Genomic DNA, 21,894 nt, shown 5'->3' with positions numbered 1-21,894 from the left:
AATTTGAATGAAGAATAGTTTTTAAATGTAAAGAAGAACCAAAAATATTTTAGAAATTCATATACGGGAAGTTAAAAAGAAATGAAGGAGTGGAAAGGCTTAAGGAAAAAAATTTAATCTACAAAAAGGACAAAGAACTTACAGAAATATTAAATAAAAAATTTCATAAGGTGTTTACGGAAGAAACCGTCTTTGACTGGGGTCTCAAAAATTGGAATGAGGGGAAACTGAATCATGTAAAGGTTGATAAAGGAGAACTGAAACAGTTGATGAAAACCTTAGATGGAAGGAAAGCTATGGGACCGGATGGAATCTCGGGACAAGTGCTAAAAGTGTAGAAATGAATTATTGGAGCCACTTTATGACATAATAACATGCTCTATAAATACAGGAAAAGTGCCCTTAGAATGGAAGAGAGCAAACACTGTACCAATAAAAGTGGAGATAAAACTGAACCACTAAATTATAGACCAGTCTCTGACAAGTGTAATGTGCAAGATTTGTGAAAGTATAATAAAAAACAATGGGTCGAACATTTAGAAAAGGAAAACATGATAAATGAAGGACACTTTGGATTTGGAAAAGGGAAATCGAGTGTCACTAACTTACTATGTTTCTACTCAAGACCAATAGACGTGGTGCAAGAGAGAGAAGGATGGGCTGATTGTGTATATCTCGATTTGAAAAAAGCTTTTGACAAGGTTCCGCACACAAGTTAATCTGGAAACTACAGCAGTGGAGAGGAATGGGCGGGAAGGTTAAAGAGTGGATGAAGGATTACTTAATGGGGAAGAGAAATGAGGACAGTAATTGGAGAGGAGAAATCAAATTGGAGGAGAGTAGAGAGTGGAGTTCCCCAAGGCTCAGTTCTGGCACCAATAATGTTCATCATATATATAAATGATATGCCAAAGGGTATAAAAAGTTATATGAGCGTTTTTGTAGATGATGCAAAGTTAATAAGAAAAGTGAGGAAGGAGGAAGATTGTGAGCTGCAAAAAGACCTGGACAGTGTATTGATGGAGCCAATTATGGGAGATGGAATTCAATGCAAACAAGTGCCATGTTATGAAAATGGGGAAAAGTAAAAACAGACCAAGGAAAACATACAGGATGGGAGAAGAAAACTTAAAGGTGGTACATGAAGAAAAAGATTTGGGAGTAACTATGTAAGACACTATCCCCAGAAAAGCACATAAACAAGCTGTTTGGAGAAACCTACAGGATGATGCAAAATATAAGGATATCATTCCATTTTATGGACAAAGAAATGATGAAGAAAATAATAACAACAATGATACGACCAAAACTTGAATATGCTGCAGTTGTGTGGTCGCCTCATAAAAAGGATATCAGAAAGCTGGAAAGGATACAGAGAATTGAAACTAAAATGGTCCCAGAACTCTCGAATATAACATATGAAAACAGATTGAAGAAGATGGACTTGACGACACTGGAACAAAGAAGGGAAAGAGGAGATCTGATCAAGCTGTATAAGTTGGTAAATAAAATTGATGAGGTGGATAGATAATCTCTTCTTAACCGCGAGAACATAGGGGCTGAGAGGACATAGGAAGAAACTTAATAAAGGAACCTGTTTGAGCGACTTAAAAAAGTATAGTTTTCCACGTAGAAGTGTTAACACAAGAAACAGCTTGTGGGAAGAGGTGATGGAGGCGAACAGTGTCCAACAAATGAAGGAAAGGCTGGATAAATGTAGATATGGAGAGTGGAGACGTGACTATTAGAGCTTAGCTCAGGGCTGGTAGACTACAAATAGGTAAGTACACACACACACACCTGATGCTGTAGCTCCTGCTTGGATTCCTCTTCCTCCTTCAGCTGTTCACTCAGCCGAACAACTTGCTGGTCCGTCTCAGCGTCAGCTTCCCTCAACTGCCTTTCTAATTCCTTCACTTTCCTTTCTTGGAATAGTTTGAGGGATTTTTCTTCGTTAGCAGACGCCTTGGCTGCTCGGACATCAGCCTGAAGCTTCTCTACCTCCTTGTTCAGTCTGGCTCTGTAAATCACAACACAGTGATGCTCATCATTCTTTGAAAAATCAAACACTTTGATAATTATGTATCTATCAACAAATATTCAGTAAAATATAGACTCAACTAGCATTTAATATAGCAATAAAAAAATATGTAGTATCAACCATACAAAAGAAAATCCATTAACATCATATTGATATTCCATGACTTCTAAAATTATGATGTAACATAAATGGGGCTGAAAGAGTAACCATATATGAATGAAACTCACTCTTCCTGTGAGAGCTGCCTGATGGTATCAGCCTGAGCCTCCATCTGGGACAGCTCTTCATCTTGGTCTGAGCACACCTGCTTCAGCTGAGAGATCATCTGCACGAGTGGTTAAAACAACAACCCATTTCAGCAATGCTGCAGTCACTGATCAATATATATAACTATCTATCTATGTCTCCTGCTCCCTCCTGGGAGCCTCACTCTGGGTGATGGCCATTGCAGAAATGTCTCCAGCTTTCCCTGTTCTGGCACTCCCTCTCAGCATACTCACTCCTTTGCCCACCAACTCTCTTTTTCCAAGACTTGTCCACTATTGATCCATTTCAGGTCTCCCACTGACATCCTTTTTCTTTTCTCTCACAAAGTCATCCTCATTAATTTTTGTTACATGTCTGACCCTCTCCAGAGCCCACTTTCATCCATTCAGCCACTCCACAACCCACACCTTTGTTGTTACAGCCATATCATATCACTTATATGTATGTTTTCAATGCATTCCCAATCCCCTCATGACACACCACATGCACCTCTTGTACAGCTCATTTCCACATGTGTATTCATGACTGCTGTGCTACATTCCACATTCATGTTTCTTATGCATATGACAGAGCTGGGAGGATATTATTTCATATACCTCTCTTTACCCTCCATGCTCACATTTCTTCCTTTCATAACTCAAATGCACCTATCACCTGCCTGCCCTTGACTGCTCTCTCCCTCATCTACCCCCCCCCTGAATCGTAAAAACTGCTTCTAAGTACTTACTACTTCCTCCATATTATCTTCTCACAATCCCTGTCTTGCTCTTTCCTCTGTCTCTATATGGCCTGCTGGGGGCATGGTTCTGCTAATATGCTAATCACTAATTAGAAAAGCTAACTTTTTTGTTCAGAGATTACCATTTCCACTAACTTGGAAATCTGTCATTGGACAAACTAACTCTCAGTTCACTCACACAACCATCCATATAAACACTGAACAACCACAGTGATAAAACATACCTGCCTCACACACACACTAACACCAAAACTCTCACTATGCTCCCCATTCATGTGCACAGATACCCCCATTTTTTGTAATATGACCTCCAATCATGTAAACCTTCCTTCTACATCATATATCTTCAAGACATTCCATAAGCCCTTACTGTCAACCCTGTCAGAGGCCTTTTCCAGGTCCATGAAAGCAATAAAAAGCTTTCTAACCTTCTCCAATACTTTTTAACAAACATTTTCAGTGCAAAAATCCACACATCCCTGCCCTTTCCTAAAATCCCCCTACACTTTTATCGTATATTTTCATCATCTCATTCATAACCTTTCCTGGTACACTAACTAAGCTTTTTCCCCTAAGCCTGTTGGAATCATCCCTACTGCCTTTCCTTTTGCAAAGTGCCACAGTGCCTTTCTCATCTTCTGGCCCATCCTGTTCCCAGGCTACATAGCACATCCACTCTACAACTCTACCTTCTACATATTTAAACATATCTGCTGTTATGCCATCAACAACAGGAGAGTTTCCTACTTTTACCTTCTACATTGCCTTCTCTTCATCACCCCTTTCCATATAAATATAACTTGTTCTTAAATGACACGCAACCCCTTCATTCCTATATTTCTCCTCACAAAAACAGCCATGAGAAATAGGACATACCAGTTCAGACTGCTGAAGCTTCTTCTGCAGTTCACAGATTTCTTGCCTTAGGGATGACTTTTCTTGCTCCACTCTGCTCTTGGCTGTCTCTTCTTGCTTTATCTGGGACTCTAGACCTCGCTTTTCAAGCTGAACAGAAAGCAAATATTATAATGAATACAGCAGCTATTCTGGCTGTCATACTCATTCCATTCCATATAAGATGAAATGCAAAGAAAATCAAATGTGAGGCACAAGAATAAAACCTAAGAAGTGCAAATGCATGCATGCCCCAGTACATCCATGAAAAAACAAGATTGTGAGGCCAACCCAGAACACCTGAGCCATACCTTAAGATTATCCATCTGCTGGAAAGTCTCCTGCAGCTTGCGTTGCTGCTGCTCCCCACTCTTCTTGGCTTCCTCCAGTCTCCCGATTTTTTCCTCAAGCTTGGAAAGTTCAAGCTGAAAAGTGAAGGTAAATAATAATAATCTTCTTTCTCTGTACATCCTTTCCGACTTCTATGTGGGGTTCATGTACCAGACAGTCCTCCTTCACCCAGCTGTCATACCCATTGTCATCTAGCAGCTGCTTTTCTCTCAAGTCCTTCCTGACACAGTCCATCCACCCATGCTTCAGTCTTCCTTTCCTTCTGTCCAGTATGTACCTACATCCCCATCACTCTTCTCACTACATTTGTCTTGCCTCTTCCCATCATGTAGCTGCACCACTGTAGTCATCTTTCCTGCACCTTCTTCAGTGTCTCCACTACCTTCATAGTTCATCTTATTCTTTCATTCCTGATCTAATCCTTTTTTTTTTGGTTCACATTCACCAAGCATACAGTTTCCCTAAAGTTCTCCAGTCATGCCTCCCTCCCTCCCTCCCTTTCCCACTTCCTTTTTTCACACTGCCTCAGGAGGGAGGTTACCATCTGGACACAATACTTACCTTGTGCTCCAGTTGCTGCTTGTCCATGTCAGTCTCTCTTGACTTAATCTCAGCCTCCAATTTTTCAATGGTCTTTAAGAGATTGGCTTCAACCTCAGCAGCATTTTGTATGGCACCCTGAGGGCAACAAAACAATGCACATAGTGATTGTGGAGACATGATGTAAGCAGCAAGAAGACAGAGGCAGGAAATACCAGATGGTAATGTGTTAGCTACTTGCTGGATAAAGTGGTTAATAATGTATCACACAGGAAATGTTGGGAGTCAAAGCTCTAATGACAGGCAGAGGCTCACTGGCTCACCTCTTTCTCTCCAAGCTGAGTTCGTTGTTCTCTACTCTTCTCCCGCAGGAATGCTATTGTGTCCTGGGTGGCCTTGGCCTCACGCTCAGCAACCCGCAGGTCAAGCTTGCTGTCTGACAACTCCTGTTTTGCCTGTAATGGTGACAGAATAGGATGCTTGAAAGTGGAGAGCTGAGAGAAGGAAATGATTGGTCATGAATGAGGGAGACTCCAGGCATTTCAAAGATTTGAAAAGAAGAGGCGGAGTAAGGCAGGTAACTCACCTTTTTCAGATCATCTGCCAGTTTTTCCCTTCTTTCCTTTTCTTGGGTGAGGGCTGAGCGGGCACTATCAAGCTGGGTCTCCAGGCACTCCAGCTTAGCCTTGAAGGTCTCCTCACAGGACTCTGAGGAGTGCTTCTTGCCCTCCAGAAGTGTGACAGTCTCGCCCAACTTGGTGAGGAGCTGCTCCAACTCGGATATCTTGGCCGTGTGTTCCCCTGTAACAGACACCACTGACATATATATATATATATATATATATATATATATATATATATATATATATATATATATATATATATATATATATATATATATATATATATATATATATATATATATATATATATATATATATATATATATATATATATATATATATATATATATACTATATATATATATATATATATATATATATATATATATATAGTATATATATATATATATATATATATATATATATATATATATATATATATATATATATATAGATATATATATATAGAGATAGAGAGAGATAGAGATATATATATATATAGATATATAGTTTGCTGATTGCATCTTGTACAAATACTTATAACTAAAAAAAAAAAAAAAAAAAAAAAAAAATCTAGAACACACACACAAAAAAAATATTACTGAAGTATGTTGCTGATGCTGATGTAAAGGACATATACAGGAAAAAAACTTTTTTACAGTGGAAAAAAAGCCATCAGTGTTATACTTTTGGAGGGCAGCCAAGGAAGAAAAGAGGAAGTGAGGACAAAAATGTCTACACTACCATTCTTTAGGGAACTCAATAACAAGGTGCAACCTGCCTTCCTTGGCCTTGACGAGCATGAGTTGCGACTGGAGGTTCACTTTGTCGCCAGTGATGGTCTTCAGCTCCTTCTCCAGCTCACGTATTTTTGCCTCCTGCTCCTCCTCCTTCAGGCTGCGGGTGGAGCCAAGGCTGGACAGACTGGCTATGGACTCATTCAGCTGGCACGACACATTCTGGGGAAGAGAAACAAACTCTATGCGTCTAAAAGTAGATCCACACAGGACTGAAACAATTACATAAACAGAGTAGTGAGTGCATTGAATCACCTTGACACAAACAACATCCTTATTGATTCACAACACGACTTTCGACCCAAACGCTCATGTGAATCACAACTCACTACTACATTTCATGACATTATGAGGCTACTCGACCGACGTGACATTAAACAAGTTGACATTATTGTTTTAGATTTTGCCAAAGCCTTTGACAAAGTCCCGCACAAAAGACTGACATTAAAATTAAAATACTATGGTATATCAGGACCTATTCTTCACTGGATCACTGCATTCTTACTAACAGGACTCAACGCGTTCTTCTTGACGGATCTTCATCTGACACTGTCCCTGTTTCTTCAGGTGTCCCACAAGGCACCGTTCTAGGCCCCCTTCTTTTCCTCCTGTACATTAACGATCTTCCACTCTCAACACCTAATTCTTCCACTAGACTATTTGCTGACAATAGTTTGCTGTTTAGAGCAGTAAAGACTACTGACGACTGCAGACTACTACTAAAAGACTTGGACGCCCTTGAGCAGTGGGAGCACACCTGGCAAATGCAGTTTCGACCAGACAAATGTAAACTGTTAAGATTCACCAGAGCTCACAACCCCATCTATCACACTTACGCTCTCCTTAATTCAGACCTAAAATCAGTCCACACACACAAGCATTTTGGTGTCCACCTCTCCATTAACCTAAAGTTCAACACTCACATAGACCACATCAGTGCCACAGCCAACAGAACACTGGGGTTCCTGAGAAGGAATCTACATAACTGCACACCTGACATTAAACACATAGCTTATGACACACTTGTGAGACCAACACTGGAATACTGCTCCATGGTGTGGGATCCTTACACACATAGAAACACTGAGAGGTTAGAACAAATCAACACCAAGGCGGCTAGGTTCATTGCAAACAATTACAGTCACCTCTCGATTAACACGAGTTTAAATAACGCATTTTTGATTTAACACGAGTTGATATTTAAGGAGATATGTTTAACTAACGTGATATGTTCAATTTAACATGAGTTTCATCGATGATGTCATCAAGCGTGATGTCATCGCTGAAACATTATTAATACATTGGTGGGTCATGGAAGCAACAAAAACACACGCTCCCACTCTACTCAAATTTGCTCATCACCCACGCCGGCCGCCACCCCTCCCAGCCCTGCGCCCCCGCCACCGGCCACTCCCCTCACCCCCACCACCCCGCCTCTCCTGCCTTCCTCCTCTTCCCCCGACCACCCATGTTATTGGTGACAAAAACAACTCCCCCAAGTTAGAGTTTTCTAAAGAAAGAATTGCTGCACCGCACTTGCGGGTTGCTGACACAACAAAGACACGTCCCCGGACTCACCATCACTGCCCTGTTGATGCGTCGCCGGTCACCGCCGCAGTCCGCCGAGCCCCAACCCCACCCTGTCCTTCCACCTCCTCACAGGAGGTGGAGGGACGGGGTGGGGCGGGGCGGGGACCCGGCAGGGCAGTGATGGTGAGTGCGGGGACACATCTTTGTTGTGTCAGCGACCCGCAAGTGCAGTGCAGCAATTCATTCTTTAGAAAACTCCAACTCAAAGGAGTCATCCTTGTCACCAACAGCATGGGCAGTCAAAGGAAGAGGAAGGAGGCAAGTGAAGCGGGGTGGCGAGGGTGGGGGAGCAGCTCGTGGCGGGGGAGCGGGGTGTGGAGGGGCGGTGGCCAGTGCAGGTGAAGAGCAAATTTAAACAAAATGAGAAAGTGCACCCTTGCTGTTTCTGTGACCCACTATTGTATTCATAAGTTTTTTTTTTTTTTTAAGGTTAAGAGTAACAAAATCCCCAAAATAGGCAGACTTTCCCAGTGTCCAGGAACTTACCCCCCATTACCATTGTTTCCTATGGGGAAATTATGTTTAAATAATGCGACGTCTCCAGGAACATAACCCTTGCGTTAATGGAGAGGTGACTGTACACTTGAATGCCTGGAATCACAACACGGATCAAACAACAGATAAACATGGAACCTCTTCACCTATGCAGACAAGCACACAGACTTACACTTATGCCTCGGTCACACATTCACGTATCAAGCCACGTACGCCCACGCACGAACAGAAATTGGTAATCGGCAACCACTTACGTAAGTACTACGTAAATATCCCGTAATGCGTATTTACGTACGTGGGCATACGGGGCGGAGACGGGGGGGTCGCTACACACAACCCGAGCGTGCATGGGGAGCCACGCATCTTTCGACACGTTCAAAAGATACATGGCTGCTCACGTCAACCGCCATTTTACGTGGCTCCACACGTACAACATGGCGCATACGTGGTGCTTACGGCGTGCTTGCGGGGCGCTTACACGTGGTCCCACGCTGCTCCCCTGTTCCCACAATGCAATGCATGGGTCCTCATGCGGTGCAGGAGCATCCGTGGCACCAGCACCGTTCCTCGGGTACCCACGATGACGTTGCAACGTTGTGCATGTTGTGTATACGCCGTGCGGTGGGCTTGCGGCTTAAGTTCCTCTCTCAGACTAGCAACAGCATATACCTCGAAGCCACCACCACCGCCTCTTCCCCCACCAGCGCCCTTGTCAGTAAACCTTGTCGCCATTGCTTTCAACTATGCCTAAGAGCACCACCAAGAGATCACGGAAGGGGGCTTCTTTAGCTTCAGGGTCACCCAAACCTCCAACAACCCGCGGGCAACCTGCTTCCAAGCCTCTGGTGTTTGTGGCACCTGCAGTTCCTCATCTCCGTAGACAGCAACAATAGCCCTGCAGGTCTCTGGTACAATTGTAACTAATGGTGTTGTGGGCTACTCGGAATGAGTATTGCAGACTCTTGTATGAGCCACCCGTGGCGAGGAAACGTAGGGTGATAGCCACACGCAGGCCTGGCTCAAGGGATTCTCTCCAGAATGTGCGTTGCTTCTGAATGTGAGGTGTGACAAGTTCAGCTATTTCACTTAAGAGGTCCTTGTCAATCCGGGTAAAATTCCTGTACAGTCTGGACTTTCAGTTGCCAACTTCTCCATCAGGCTGTCATAGTGGCCTAACTCCACTCTTCTTTGCAGGTACGGCCAAGCCCAAACCCTCATCGGCCTCCTCTTTTTTCTGTTTTTTCACTTGCAAGGTGGACCTTCACAAATAACTCCAGTACCATGGCGTGCACATACTCCAGGATGGCCTCCATTAATTATGTGTTATGGCTGTTTGCTGGTGTTATAAGGGCAAGGATGTCTTCAATGTTCTCCATGTTGATTCAGCAGGAGGGGAGTACTTCTTGCTGCAGATGTTGACGGGAACTGCAATCACAGGTGTGCAGCACGGCCCTTATGTACGTACCTCTCACGTTTACCCACCGACGTACATAAGGATAACGTGAGGATGACGCGATGTCGTAACGCACCACGTTACACATACGGTATATGTACGTGGGTGTTACGTGCTCTTCCACGCACTACTTGTGGGGGGTTGGCCTCTTGTCGTGGGAATTCGGGTAAGCGTCACGTCATGCTTGCGCAGTGCGTAGGCTTAATACGCATTACCTCGTACTGACGTTATGGCATCGTTATGTTGACCGTGCAAGCTTTACGTACATTGGCCCGTGACACGTATCCAGTTGATCGCGGCAACAAACCCCGTGTATGGCCACATATGGGCCAAAAATCACATGCGTGGGCTTGATACGTGAATGTGTGACCGAGGCTTTATGTACAAGATAACAAAGACATTGACCCACATACATACTTACACAACGCAAACACTCAACGTACTCGTAACACACACACCCATAAATACCAAACATATCACACCAACACTGACACATACAAGCACTTATACTTTCCACGCACCATACATGACTGGAACAGCCTCCCTCAACAGAATTTAGACTGCGGTACAATAGACTCATTTAGAAAACAAATACACACTCACTTGTCACCACAACACACCAACACGAACAATTACACTTGATTCACTTCCCTCCCCTGCACACTCGACTTCCCTGTCCCAACAGCCAACCCAAATATGCGTGTTATGCACCGGAAAGGTGCCCTACACATTTTTATCCAGATCCAGATGGAGAGTTATGAGAGGAAGAAGTGTGAGCATGGAGGTAAAGAGGAGAGTAAGGAACAGTATTATCCTGCCAAGTCTGTCATATGCATCAGACACGTGGACATGGAATGCAGCACAGGAATCAAGAATACATGCAGTGGAAATGAGTTATATTAGTGGTGCATGTGGTGTCTCAGAATGGGATGGAGAAAGTAATGAAAGCGTGTATGAGCGGTTTGGTATTGGTGTGACAGGGAAAGTGGTGGATTGCGGAGCGGTGGAGTGGATGAAGCGTAGCATTTTGAGATGGTTTGGACACATGATGAGAATGGGGGAGAATGAATTCATGAAGAGTGTGTATGTAGAGGGAAGGATTGAGGAAGGGGGTGTCAGGGGAAGACCACCTGTGAAGTGGATCAACAGGGTGAGTGAGTATTGGAGCGAAAGAGTTGGAAGTAGCAGAATTGAGTGTGCAGAGAGGGAGTGCCAGAACAGGGAGAGATGGAGACACTTCTGCCGTGGCCACCCCCTGGAGGGAAGTTCCCACAAGGGAGAAGGGCATCGGAGATATAGATAGGTAGACAGATGAATACTGGAGAGAGAGTTGGAAAGCAAGGGATTGAGTGTGCTGAGAGGAAGTACCCGACCAGGAAACGTTTCAGATGCTTGTCATGGTCATCCCCTTGAGGGAACAGGACATCAGAAATAAAGATAGGTAGCATTGCTTTAGTCTCCATTATGGTGCGGAGGCACACAACACACCTGGAGTTGTTGTCTCAGACGAGAGCACTCCTCCTTCTCTCTGGTCAGCTGGCCCTCGAGGTGGTTGATGCGCTTCTTCTTCTCTTGATGCTCCTAAAATGGAGGTTAGGGTTTTAGTTGAACTATTCAGGAGAGCCAACACTAGTGCAACACAGCATTACTACAGTCCGACTCAGCTATGAAGTCAGTTTGGGCGGGGCCTGCTCAAGGAGTTCCCTGGCCATGACACTGCCAAATCATAATTAATGTATACAAAATATATGATACACAATACACAATTTCAAATAAGATATAGATGACATATGAGGGAGAGAGTGATGTATTGGGAGTGATGTGGCAGTGCTGTGAAGAGGTTTGGGCCCCACTCCAACTGACTTCATATTTGTGTTGGACTATGATATTATTCTTGAAAAAATGCTAAATACTGTCATTCACTTTGTCATCATTATGATTCTATCTGTGCTTAGAGTGAGGAAGCCTAGCCTCATGAACAGAGAAACATACCCTTAGAAGAAAATACAGTCCCCTCCTGAGTTTCGCGCTTGCTTTTTTCCAAAGCTATAGCGCTAAACTCGAAGATTGCGATTTGGGGTATTGAAAACACTGAAAAAGCACTTATTCATTCCAACCCATGGAGAAGCTGGCTTTTTTTTTTTAATTTACTCCCTTGTTATCTCAAAATACATACCTTGGTAAAATGTAAAAATGGAAAGTGAGAACGGGTCGTTTTGCAGCCGCAATTGAAGGCGGCTGCCTTACGATTGGCTGACAGTTCTGAAAACACGATTGTGATTCACTGCGTCTGATGACGTTATCGACGGCGCTCGATCACCCAATCAGCGGTCTCGCTACATTAAAGCAGTGTCACACTGGTCGTTTTGCTCCAAATATTGAGGGTACAGGCAACCACAGTTGCCCGAACGCCCAACCAGGAGCGAGTTGTCGGTTGTTCGTAAGCTGGTGTCACACTGGGTCATTTTCCTCTAACCATGTTGGTGGTAGGGGCAACCGACAACTCCAACTTTTCCGGGTGTGCGTCACACACGACCGAGGTCGGTTGTCCACATCCGTTACAGAAACAAAGCAGTCGCCCTGTATCGACAATGCGCCTGCTGCCTGCGAAAGTACGATGAAACGAAAGCTTTGTCCAGAAGTTAACACTGATAGTTAAATCGAGAGTTCATTGTTTTTACCGCGGGCCAGTAGCACGCATCTCTATGAATCCCGCCCCAGCCCGCTAAAGGCTATGGAAAAAAAAAGCAGCTATATTCATACACAGGTGCATACATCATCATGTTTCAGCATAGAAAATGGCCTAAAAGAATATTCGTATGGCATCTTGAGGCAAACTAGCATTTGTGATGGCCTTGGAGCCAGCAGAGCTGACACATACATCAGTCACCCCGGAGGAGCCAGAGATAAGTTTCACATGTTGGCTCATGACCGGGATTTCCAAGAAAAGGACACCATCAGACACACAAAGTCCTTCAAAACAAAGAAAAAAATTGGAATTCAGTAAAGAATACCAACCGGGAAGGCATCTAGGTTTAAAGGGTGAACTCTTTAAGTCTCCGCAGACTTTAACTCTCATTTTTAGAAAACGGGATTAGTTTGTTTTTCTGCAATAACTTCGCCGCTATTTGACCAATTAAAAAAAAAACAATACATCACTGGAAAGAGGAGCTGAAGCGCAAGTTTTTCATCCAGTTTTCTTTTCAATTAAGGGACAATTGCCGGAATAAATAAATATCATTAGATACACCAACAAAATTGAAAAAAATTCCCATCATTTAACAAAAGCAAAATTGAAATATTTTCACAGATGAAGCTTTTGGATTCTCCTTTAAGTATCTGTAATAAGCCAATGCATAAACTTAAGGGCACCTGACTCAAAAAATAAAATGCATACTTGATCCTTTAAGTCTTGGAATTTCTTTGTAGAAGTTTGTAACTCTTCTTCCAACTTGGTTATCTTGAAGGACAGCTCCTGAATGTGGTCCTCCATAGCTGCCTTCTCTCCCTCCTCCTGAGTCTTCTCCAGGAGGGTCTTCTCCAGACTGCTGGCCTCCCTCACAGCCTCCTCTGCCCTGTTCTCTGCCTCCTGGCTCTTCACCTTTTCCTTCTCAAGCCTTGATGAGCACTCCTTCAGTTGTGCCTCCAGTGCCCTGGCTGCATCACAACCTCCACTGCACTGATCAGGCTTCTTCTGATGCAGAAGTTTGGCTTTCTCCTGCAATAAATTTTTTAATCAAAACAACTGATAACAGTTATATGATGCACCAAGGAAAAAAAATGTATATATAAATAAATAAATAAAATAAAAGATTTTGGTATGACTGAAATCTGGACAGTTAAATTTCTCGTATATGAAAAACCCACATGTATTGAGTATCTTTTCTAGCTTCATAGTCATAATTACTTGTCACATAATTTCAGAATGATACTGGCAAATCTTGGTTACTAGTGAGTTCCACCAGTGGATATGTGACAGACAAATAGGTAAACAGGTAAATCAATATTTGAGATTAATTATTCCTTTCAGTAGTTTTCAACTTACCAAAGCTATAATGGTCTTCTTGAGTTCTTTATTCTTGAGCATGAGTGCCTGGAAGTCTTTCTCTCTCTCCAGCAGGGCATTACCAACCTCCTGGTGCTGGGACTTCAGGAAGGCTATCTCACCTTCACATGCCTGAAGGTCAAGCGGACAAAGTAGCAAAAAGTTTCATGTGGAGTCTGTCATCTCTAAGCTACCAATAAGCAGGCAAGTATTCCAGAAATGCAGCAACATTTAGGGTAGAAGTTTACTCCTGTTACTTTTCAGCATTACAAAAGAAAGCTACTGAGATTTATACTGTGCAAAGAGCACGTAACAAAAATACCATAGATATTTTTTTACAGCACATTTACTTTAATGAGTTATTTACACTTCAAACAGTATGGAAGATTACACTAAACAATTACTATATGAAGAGAAAGTACACTGCAACATTTTTTTTCTGCAGTACAAGATGACCAGTGACCTATTAATACTTATAAATGTACTGAGGTTTATTTTGTGCACTTAACAAGGTACCAAAAGTACCCTGCAGCAATATCTTTTTTCTACAGTGTAGAAGTTGACTTCAGAAATGTCTTATAAAAAAGTGAAGACCTGTCAAAAGGTAATGACATTTATATCATGCACCCAACATGTAAAGAAAGCACTTTTGATGTGTCTCTGCCTGTCAGTAATGCTTGAGAAAAGGACAACACTTGAACTGAGCATAATTATCTGTCACTCACATTCAATTTATTGTCATAATCCTCTATTTTCTTTGCTGCCTCATCCTTCCACTTCTTCTTCATGTCCTTAATTAACTCTATCACCTCCCTCTCCGTCTTGGCGCGGTCTGCTCGTTCAGTGGCCAGGTCTCTCTTGTAGTTCTGGGAAAAGAAAATGACAAATAACTATATACAAAATAAATAAATAAATACGTAGGAACACCTGATGAAAGAAATAGTACATCAGGTAGCTTTCCTTTCATGTGAGCACAGCATTCTAGAAGGGGCTGCATAGTGAATTTTGAGTAATGAAAAAAGTATAATTCTAAAATCCTAAAAGTGAAGGAGTTTGGTTCACCTTCATGCAAACGTAATTTAAGTATAAAATAGACTGGGTTTTCTGAAAACAAACTTACAGGTAATTTCAACTTCTGTAAAATGAAATGTAAAGCTGCAGACACAATACCACCTTAGACTCAGTGTGACTTGGTAACCTCTTTCTGCACCTCCACCCAGCTTATTCATCACCCACTCCCCTAACTACATTCCTCACCCTCCATTCTATCCCATGTGAATTGCCATGCAGAAAGGGGATACTGAGTCCTGAGCCTAGAGTGAGGTGGTCTAATATTTTTTTGTCTACTGAAAATAAAGATATCAATACGTGACTTTAAAGTGGTTTGGCCACATGGAGTGAATGGAGGAGAGTATGATGACCAGAAGGATGTATGTGAGTGAGATAGAGGGAGGGAATGCTAGAGGACGACCTCCAGTGAAATGGAGGGATAGGGTGCAACAGTATGTTAGGGAGAGGGGGGAAAGATCTTTGAGAAACTTTGAGCAGGCAAGGAGGGAGTGTCTGGATAGAGAAAGTTGGAAGCTCTTCAGCCGTGGCCATCCCCTGGTGGGAGCTCCTAGGAGCAGGCGTCGATGAAATGATGATGATGAATGGAGCAAATGAAAGATATAACACAGCTAAAGCCACCCAGACCTATGAACTTATCCTAGTGTCCATACTACAAGCATTCCCTTATTCCTAAGCAATCTAATTAAAATGTTCCAGTACCAGTATAACAGACCCCATTTCCTGCGAGCTCTCCAGGTTATTGGCCACATCCAACGTATCAATTTTTGTCTGTTAATAATATTATGGAGAATGTGTGTCAAGAAAATAAGTAAATGGAAGTGAGGAGTATGGAATTAAATGAAGGCAATTAGCCCTTCAGAAGTTTCCACTGATGAAGGAATTCCACAAAAACTGACTGATTACTTACAGCAGTTTCCCGTTCCTTCTTGATGTTCTCCTCCTCGAGACGCTGTCGCTCCTTTTCAAGGTAGTCCAGCCGCATCTCAGCTTCCTTTAGCCGGCTCTCCTTTAGCTTGAGGTGGCGCCCCCCCTCCCCATCACTGATGGCCTGAAGCTGGAGAGACACATGCCTTGTTGAAGCAAAGTTACCATAGCTTTGACTACCACTATGCCTCATTCACAAAGATACAGAAGGATATGGGGAGACTTACAAGAACAGCTGACCTACACAAGATAACTGTTTAGAATTAGTTAATTACCATACCATCTACCCTTCCCATCAATACATCTATCTGACCTATATTCTATACTTTCTCATGTATTTGTATGTATCAATTATATACCTATTTAATTAGTTCCACTCAAGGAACCAGTTTTGGCCAATCTCATATCTGAATCCAAATTTATCAAATGAATCCAATTTTTACCATTCCTATGTATCATCTCTTTTTTTTTTCTGTATAAGCACAATATCAAAATAATTCAGTATAAGTACTCTATCAGCAGGTTATAACCATGACTTAAAGAAAACACATGAGCTACATGAGTCAACAGGCACACTGTGTACATTCTCAAATAGAAAATGATGCCCTAACTAGGAAACACAAAGGTCACAGGGAAAACTCATGATTGAATAAGCTTTGTTCACTGCAAGATGAAAGTGCTCAAAGAGGAGAACAATGGGAATAGTCTCAGTTAGGGTTGCCACTTTGAGCAAAAAAAAAAAAAAAAAAAAAAAAGCAACATCCTCCTCCACCAATACAAAATGAATCCATATTCTAATCTAAGGAATGGGTGGCAACCCTAAAATTTCTCTAGCCTGCCATGACTAACAGCCTCTGCTGGTGAAGGCAGGAGGAAGGGGGAGGGACATTACGACGCGTATTTTACATGTATTCCAGGACAACACTTAACAAACATAATTTTATGGACTGGTTTTGAGGTTCACCGAAAAATGCACTCACTAGTTTTAAAATACTGAATTTTATCTGCTTAACCATTCAGACAGCCAAGTACAGAACAAATGGCATTCCGTATTTTAAGGATAGGGTGGCATGATGGCAACCCTAGTCACAGTTCGCGTTGTAAACTCGTAGAGATAATATCCCTGCACTCGTATCCGATTGTTTTCAGCACTACAATGTGCGTTCTTTGTGCTTTAACAATGTCCACAAGAAAGATGGCTAAAAGGGATGGTGCTGCAAAGAAGAAAACAGGAACGGTGGATACTAAGCTTGAAACAGGAATGGGGTGCGAGCCTCGGCGGCTTGTATGCCCTCCTGGACGTGAATGTGACTCCCGTTCACCCTCCATCTTGGACATTACATTGGGTTAGCTTCACCTTGGTGATCGAACGTAGTTCCAGTGCCTTGAGAATTGGGAAACTGCAACTTCTAAATCCCGGTGAGAACCCTACACCTTGAGCGTAATTAGCAGTTGCGGGAGTCTCCGTAACAGCTTTAACATTGATTTGTGTTTAATATTATTTATTATTTCAATTATTTAGTAAAATTACTTTAATTCTGGATAATATAACATGTAAAATGATTTTTATATAAATATTTTTGGGGGGATATGGGACGCATTAATGGGATTTACAATAATTTCAATGGGGAAATTCTTTTTGGTTTAAGAGTGTTTTGGTGTGCGAGCAAAATTCCTGAACGAATTAAACTCGTGAACTGAGGTATGACTGTATCACTGTCAGGCTAATGACATACTTTCAGCTTGAGCTCATGGTTTTCTTTCTTCTGGATCTTGAGCTGTGTCTCCAGCTGAGACGGTTCTCTGAGGGACTCATCCAGTATGGAGATGTTGATGGCAGTCGTGCTGCTTCTGTGCACTGTTCTGTGAGGGGGAATAGGCAGAACTCATTTAAAAATACAGTTAGGGAAAGATATATAGGGAGTACCAAAACACAGTTAACACACAAACATATGTATAATGTCTACATCTTTTTTTATATACCTCTCAGCCTCAGGTTTCTGCCTGTTGTATGTAAAGCCAACAAAGGGCAGGTTCTTCCCGCTGAAGCTCTGGGGCACACAGAAGGCATCCACCGAAGGCATTCGCCGCTCATTCTCAAACTCTTCAAAGTTGCTGGTGTCATCAAGGCCATTCACAACAGGCACAAATGGAGGTACAGCTGCAAGGAAAGATGATATCAACTGCCCATCTTGTAGGAAAACTTTTGTCTTGACAGCTATTCCTACATCTTTGAAAAGTAGGTGTTTTTTCTACCATTTTCCAGTCTCTGCCTCCCAGGCAATTTTTTCCAGGGTTGGTGATTTTTTTTTTTTTTTAAATCAAAAAATCAGATTTTTTTTATTTAAATCAGATTTTTTAATTTTTTTATTAATCAGCATAAAAAATATTTGGAAAGCTATATATATATTCTATACATTAGTTAAAAACACATTTTGGAGTGTTTTTACAGCATGTTGCATCATCTCTCACTTGGTTACAATGTGTTTGAAAATGTCAAGCAGCCCAGTAGCCACTGACCACAGGATTGTATCATCTCTCTCAGGCTCTGTTCTGTTTCTCTTACATCATGTTAGGACATAGCTGGACTTGTGCCACTGTGTAGTAGTCTGACTGTTTAGGTGTTACAGGCCAGCCACTCATTCCTGAGCTAACGGCAAGAGCGTAGAGATGTCACTGACCACATGGATTAATGTATCTGGTAGGAAGAGTGATCCAGTGTGGGAACATTTTAACAGAATTCCTTCAAAGTCTGGGAAAGCATGGAGAGCTATAAGCAAACAGTGTAAACTGGAGCTACAAGGAATAGTAGCAAGACTGAAAAGAACCAAATTTATTGTCATAAGAATTAAAATCCTTATTTTTCAAAGATTTTGAATTTCGATTTCAAAGAATTTTTATGAACTACTTTCAAAGAAATGTATCATTATTTTTCAAAGACTGCTTTTACAGTATAAACTCAATGTGCTTTTGTTTTAAATACAGGCCATAACAATTTTCTTTTTTAAATTCATTACTTCAGGAAATAGGTACAGTTCATTATAAGTAAACCTCTTTGATTTCCTTTTTTTAATAGCATGTGGAATTTTTTGTTATACTGTATTGTAAAAGGAAGTGCTTTAATATTCTACTCCTCAGAAATAAGTACAGTTCATTACAAGTAAAACCCTTTGATTTCATTTTTAATGGAATGTGGTAATTTTTGTTGTATTGTAAAAGGAAGCTTTTAGTGTTCTATTCCTCAGGAATATATAAAGCAGGTGTAAGTATGTGTTTGTTTTTATATTTTTCCTTTACATTCCATGTTGGTTTGGGCAGAAGTAAATATTGATTTAAATCAATGATTTTTTTTTTAATTATTTGATTTAAATCTTGATTTAAATCATGATTTAAATCAGCCAACCCTGATTTTTTCTCTAGAATATCTTCTCTCACACAGTTCATCATTCTTTTTCTTTGCCTTCTTCTTCTCCTACCCTTCCATTTCCACATTCATCACTCCTCCCCACATGTTCTTCCTCTCTCTTCATTACATGTCTACCATTTTTTCTCTCTTATTATAGTTTGTCATGCCTGTGGATGGACAACTAGCACATGAAAACAATGATGGCCCACCAAACATGACCAGTAGGGTATTTACCAATGTATTTGAATCATTCCAATTTGTACTTCTATCAGGAAAAAAAAAAAAAGAATATTATTAAAAATAAATAAATAAATAAACCTGTCAAAATAAACAACATTTTTGAATCTCCATTTTGACAATTGTTTTACTCTTCTGCTAAATATAACTGTTCTCTTCATAACTGATTGCCATAGTGCATAAGAGTGAGATAACACCCTTTGACCGATTTTCCAGTTATTTTTCTCAATTTAAGTGCTGATTGTCATTGTGCCTAAGAGTTGACAAATGTGCCCTAGTTGACCAATTTTCCATTTTGTTTTACTTAATGTGGTGGTGGTTCCAATAGTGCATCAAAGTTGATAAATGTGCCATATTCAATGAATCCCTTAAGGAGACATGGTGCTGGTGGCCACTTACTGTTCCTGAGGTCGTTCCAGTTGATGTGGAGGAAGAACTTGTGCTGCAGGAGACCAGAGTGAGTAAGGCGGTGTGTGGATTCCTCCAACAGCCCTCGCATCAGGGCCTTGGCAGTCTCACTTACCATCTTCTCCTTGTCATCAAACTTGAGGGTTTTCTGTTGAAAAAAGTAATAACATCTTTGTTGTGGTGAGACAAAATGTGAAGCCCAGTTGTGAAAAGGATAATGCTAGTAAGATGTGGATGGGCAGATCCTTATCATCTAGATAACAGAAAATTACAACCTAAGAAACAATATGAAAGAAAGATACATTAGATGATTATTGAACTCTAGAAGGGCATTCTTCACCTTAAACTGGCTAAATTCATCACATTGGGAAAGCCTCCTTTCTCTCAGCAACAAGGAATGGAGATGAGATGAATTCACATGGACATATTCTAAGCTCTCCTTTACTTAGAGATGTGAGTTATTACCTACTAAAAGTGAAAAGCTGCTTTTAAACTTCTTTTTTTCTCTTCATTAAATTAAACATACACACTTTAAATTACCATTTTCTGACAAAGAGAAACTTTGTGTTGGATGCAGCCATTAACCTATGAAAGAGGTTCATAGAAAGCTTACAGGGAACTGGGCTTGGCTAAATGAAAGTGTTGAAACAGATCCCAAGGGAGTGGTCTAGAAAAGGAGTTTGTAAAATGGGTGAGTGTCATACCTTGAAAACAATACATGAAATTTAATACCGAGTTATAAAACAAGATGTGGTAGTGTCCACAGACACCTTCTTCTACAGTAAAGGAGATAGACTAAGAGAAAACAATAAAAAGAAGAATGCCCACAAGGTTATTTGCCAAAGAATATGGGAGATGAATGTAATCAAACTTAGTTTCTTGCTCACCTTGTAATTCATAATGTTGCTGTAGGTGGTGACGACCTGGTCCCCCTTGAAGGGTGTGAAGCCATACAGCATTTCATACATCATGATGCCAAGAGACCACATGTCACACTCAGTCTGTTAGGAAGACAATGTCACTACCTCATTATCCCTGATAATGAATGCATGAAACCTTTATGCTGTTTGAGTGTTTGGAAAAATCTAGATTCCAACAATCATACCAAGAGAACCGAGCAGTAGACTTACCTTTTAGATTACATAGACAAGGAAGTTTTAGGAAAGGAGATACACTAGACACTAAGAGAAACACTATACAAGAGAGAATCACACTCTCCCAAATCAACTTAAGTGAACATAAGCATTCAGTGGCTACTTACACCGTATGGTACAGAGGTGTCCTTCTCATTGACTGACTGCAGGACCTCTGGAGCGATGTAGTCAGGGGTCCCTACTGGCATCTTGCTCCTCACCACGCCACTGGAGGTGAGTCTGGCCGCTGAGCCAAAGTCTGCCAGCTTGATGTGGCCGCAGCGGTCAACGAGAATGTTGTCAGGCTTGACATCCCTGTCAGGAAAATAAGGTGAGTACAGTCAGCCTTTCTTTTTTCCTTTCTCTAGGGTACAATAGCCACACACAGGAAAAAATACAACACTATTCAAACCAAACTGACAGGAATAAAAATTACACTCCTCTATTGAAAGAGTTTGTCATAGGAGGAGGGAAATATAAATAAAGAAATGTGGTTCCAAATGTTGCCAATGAAAGGTATGAAGCCATGAAGAAGCTTGTCTAACCCCATTAGGGAAAGTTAGGGCTTTAAACGAAAAGAAAAAGAATGAGAATGCTGGTCAACTACTGAATTAAGAAGTTGGACAAAATAAGAAAGGGTTTTAAGTCTGTAGGTTTCTGCCAGAACAAGGTGTGTACACAGTCTGCCTAGAAGGAATATGTCACCCAAACATGAAGCAGCATGTATGTGCCTGTTTACACCCACTCTTCCAAATATGTAGCATTCATATTAAGGAAAAAAACAGCTCTTGAGATACTGAGCTGAAGTGTACTGAATTAAATATTGTTAATGCAAAGGCTGGTTATCAAGTTTTATTTTGACAATATCACATTTTTGTCT

The 21,894-nt window shown here is 41.4% G+C and overlaps 1 protein-coding gene across 1 annotated transcript in view; it reads right to left on the bottom strand.

The window, feature by feature from the left end:
* The window catches only part of LOC127003224 (citron rho-interacting kinase-like), a 47,903-nt gene that overhangs the window by 19,869 nt on the left and 6,140 nt on the right, over window positions 1-21,894 (bottom strand). The window contains exons 6-23 of the mRNA XM_050869605.1: window positions 21,143-21,329; window positions 20,769-20,882; window positions 19,873-20,029; window positions 17,814-17,991; window positions 17,567-17,693; window positions 15,814-15,960; window positions 14,561-14,701; window positions 13,836-13,967; window positions 13,188-13,508; window positions 11,279-11,371; window positions 6,237-6,414; window positions 5,419-5,633; window positions 5,156-5,287; window positions 4,854-4,970; window positions 4,253-4,366; window positions 3,924-4,052; window positions 2,269-2,366; window positions 1,801-2,020 (exon numbers count right to left, since the gene is read on the bottom strand). Coding sequence (XP_050725562.1) covers window positions 1,801-2,020; window positions 2,269-2,366; window positions 3,924-4,052; window positions 4,253-4,366; window positions 4,854-4,970; window positions 5,156-5,287; window positions 5,419-5,633; window positions 6,237-6,414; window positions 11,279-11,371; window positions 13,188-13,508; window positions 13,836-13,967; window positions 14,561-14,701; window positions 15,814-15,960; window positions 17,567-17,693; window positions 17,814-17,991; window positions 19,873-20,029; window positions 20,769-20,882; window positions 21,143-21,329 — 2,800 coding nt within the window. The remainder of the gene's footprint in view (window positions 1-1,800; window positions 2,021-2,268; window positions 2,367-3,923; window positions 4,053-4,252; window positions 4,367-4,853; window positions 4,971-5,155; window positions 5,288-5,418; window positions 5,634-6,236; window positions 6,415-11,278; window positions 11,372-13,187; window positions 13,509-13,835; window positions 13,968-14,560; window positions 14,702-15,813; window positions 15,961-17,566; window positions 17,694-17,813; window positions 17,992-19,872; window positions 20,030-20,768; window positions 20,883-21,142; window positions 21,330-21,894) is intronic.

Source organism: Eriocheir sinensis, chromosome 25 (genome assembly GCF_024679095.1).
Source record: "Eriocheir sinensis breed Jianghai 21 chromosome 25, ASM2467909v1, whole genome shotgun sequence".
NCBI lineage: Eukaryota > Metazoa > Arthropoda > Malacostraca > Decapoda > Varunidae > Eriocheir > Eriocheir sinensis.
The sequence above is the reverse complement of the archived record's forward strand: the minus strand, read 5'-3'. Positions and strand labels throughout refer to the sequence as shown.